This window comes from Aplysia californica, unplaced genomic scaffold, assembly GCF_000002075.1.
Source record: "Aplysia californica isolate F4 #8 unplaced genomic scaffold, AplCal3.0 scaffold00329, whole genome shotgun sequence".
Classification (NCBI taxonomy): domain Eukaryota; kingdom Metazoa; phylum Mollusca; class Gastropoda; order Aplysiida; family Aplysiidae; genus Aplysia; species Aplysia californica.
The window spans coordinates 536,259-538,758 of record NW_004797599.1 but is presented as its reverse complement, the minus strand read 5'-3'; the positions used below and the strand labels follow the sequence as shown (position 1 = coordinate 538,758).

Genomic DNA, 2,500 nt, shown 5'->3' with positions numbered 1-2,500 from the left:
AATTCAAATGAGTGAACCATCTTGTTATGTACTGTCTCTGATTATATACTGACATCGATAAGAGTTTATCAGCATGTCTCAGGGACAACATTGACATAGTGTGTTATCCACAGATTTGCGTAAGAGGCGAATATTCAAAATTGTGCATTTTGGTTCACCATTTGACTCTATTTATTGGAACCAAATTCAGGGCAGGGATAAAAAGGTTGCTCACGCACACGACAATTGCGAGACTGGTGTTTTCCCTGCATTTGCGCGCTCATGGTGCACACTAGCACAGCGAAGATTTTATAGAAAGCAAAGAACGGCGGCCCCGACAGTGCCCTGTCTAGTCTTACGATTTGGATAGATCAGACAGAGATAGCGAATTTCTTGGCTTGAGAGTAACACTTTTACAAACGACCATTGTTCCGTGACGCCCTTACATTGTCCTACTTTTTAACACATTCATAGCTGTCCCTGTCGAACTCGGTAACCATCAGTCATTTTCGAGACAAGTTGGCTTCCCGACCTGCTCAAAACGGTCCCTTGTAACAAAAGTTTTCCTCAAACCCCTTCATCAGACTGAGTGTACACGTTCAATCAATCCAAAGAAGCTCTTAATAATTATTATGATAGTTTACTGTTTTTATATTTTTAAAAAGAGAAAAGATAAAAATCAAAATTTCAGATTTTGAATCATCTGTCGATTTTGTCAAGTCAAATAGGTGACCACAATTCAGACTCTGTCCTGTCTATAACAATCCCTTTTCTTAGTGATCTAGAGTTACCGTTTAGGAAAGCCTCGGCTGTGTTATAATAATATAGTAATAGTTAACTTTCATTTGCTCCCCTTCGCTTGCTGCTTCTTGCGCAAAGCATTCTCTATCAATCTTGACTTAGGGAAATCTCAAGAGAAATGTCTGGACTTTGCGCCAGTTATATACCTTCTGTCGAAACGCACTGATTTTTTGCATGGCAGGATAAAAAAACTGGTCAAGCGGGCACTTGTCCAAGAAAACTTCCGGGAAAACTACCATTACCCACTTGTTTGTTTTTTTTGTTTTTTTTGTAAGACGGCCATCCCATGTTCTGGAGAAAAGTGGTCTTAAACAGGTGGTCTTCTTACACAATATCATTGTAAAGTAAAAATTATACCAGGGAGGAAATGGGAAATGGCCATTTGTACAGGGGATTATCTTATACAACTGGCCGTTAGAGCAGGTTCGATTGTAGTGTCACAATGACAGTCCAAGACGTCTACCTGCCTAAGATTACCTTCTCTCTCCTTCAAAATGGGTGGCCGTCTGGGAGAATTTTGACTGTATAAATGAGGCGTGAGTTGACGTAAAGTCTTCCCTTTCCAGGTGACCTACATTGAAGTAATGTATGACGACGAGTTCAAACTAATCTGCACTGGAGGACGAGACAGGTGAGTGTGGGTATAAATCATTCTTATCATCATCATCATCATCATCATCATCATCATCATCATCATCATCATCATCATTGTATAAAGCAGATATTAAAACGGTTAAGACCTGGTAGTATTTCCACAAATTTAATCAAAGGTTCAACGTTTCGCCCTCATCATCCTCATCGTCATCATCACAAATACAAAAGAAGAAGAAGTCTTTAAAATGACAGGCACAAAAAATATGTCGACTACTTTGGCTGTGTGAGAGAAACGTGCAGGCACACTAACACTAAACTTTAATGTCAAATACGGGCCACAAAATAATAGTGTCCGCAGGTCGAGAGTTTGAGACCATCTATTTTACAACCCTTATATGTGAGGTTTGATGGTGCTCCGGTGTGGCTTGTTCCTCATTCTATATCAAACATCAATCCTCCACATATATCGGCCTTCTTTTCTTTGCATGTTACTTTCTAGTGACGCCTCTAATCTATGGCTGTCAATTGACCTATTCCTAATGAAAGTGATGCAAAACTCGTACTTAAAGTAATTTAAAATGTCTCTTCTTTGTATGCGACTTCTGGTAACCCATCTAATCTATTATATGACCTATTTGTGTTGCAAGTGCCATACAATTCTTACTAAAACTAAACTAAAACGTCTTTCCTTGATATGTAACTATTCTCTTTTAAATTACTTAATTTGGCGTTTATATGACTTCTTAGTGTTGCAAGTCCCGTAAAACTTTGACCAAAACTAAGTTAAACTAACCACTCTTTCTTTAACAGGGTGATCTTCATCCTGGACGGGGATAACGACTTCGGCCTGGTCCAGGTGCTGTGTGACCACTCGGCCGCCATTACGGCCATCAGCCTGGTCCACAACAGCGAACAGCTGACCCTAGTGTCTGCGGCCGCCGATGGTGTGATCCTCATCAGGAGGTCTGTCAAGGCGGACAAGCTGCTCTTCTCTATCACTGGACAGGTGGGGAAATAACATGTGGGAAAGGGGGTGGGGGGGGGGTGGAGGGGACACTGGACAGGTGGGGAAATAACATGTGGGAAAGGGGGTGGGGTGGGGGTGGAGGGGATGGGAGAGGAGGGG

At 41.5% G+C, this 2,500-nt stretch overlaps 1 protein-coding gene across 1 annotated transcript in view; it reads left to right on the top strand.

The window, feature by feature from the left end:
• Positions 1–2,500, top strand: part of LOC101859873 — a gene marked incomplete in the record, with an annotated part of 22,666 nt that overhangs the window by 10,115 nt on the left and 10,051 nt on the right. The window contains 2 exon segments of the mRNA XM_005102543.3: positions 1,347–1,411; positions 2,185–2,380. Of these exon segments, the coding sequence (XP_005102600.2) occupies positions 1,347–1,411; positions 2,185–2,380 (261 nt within the window).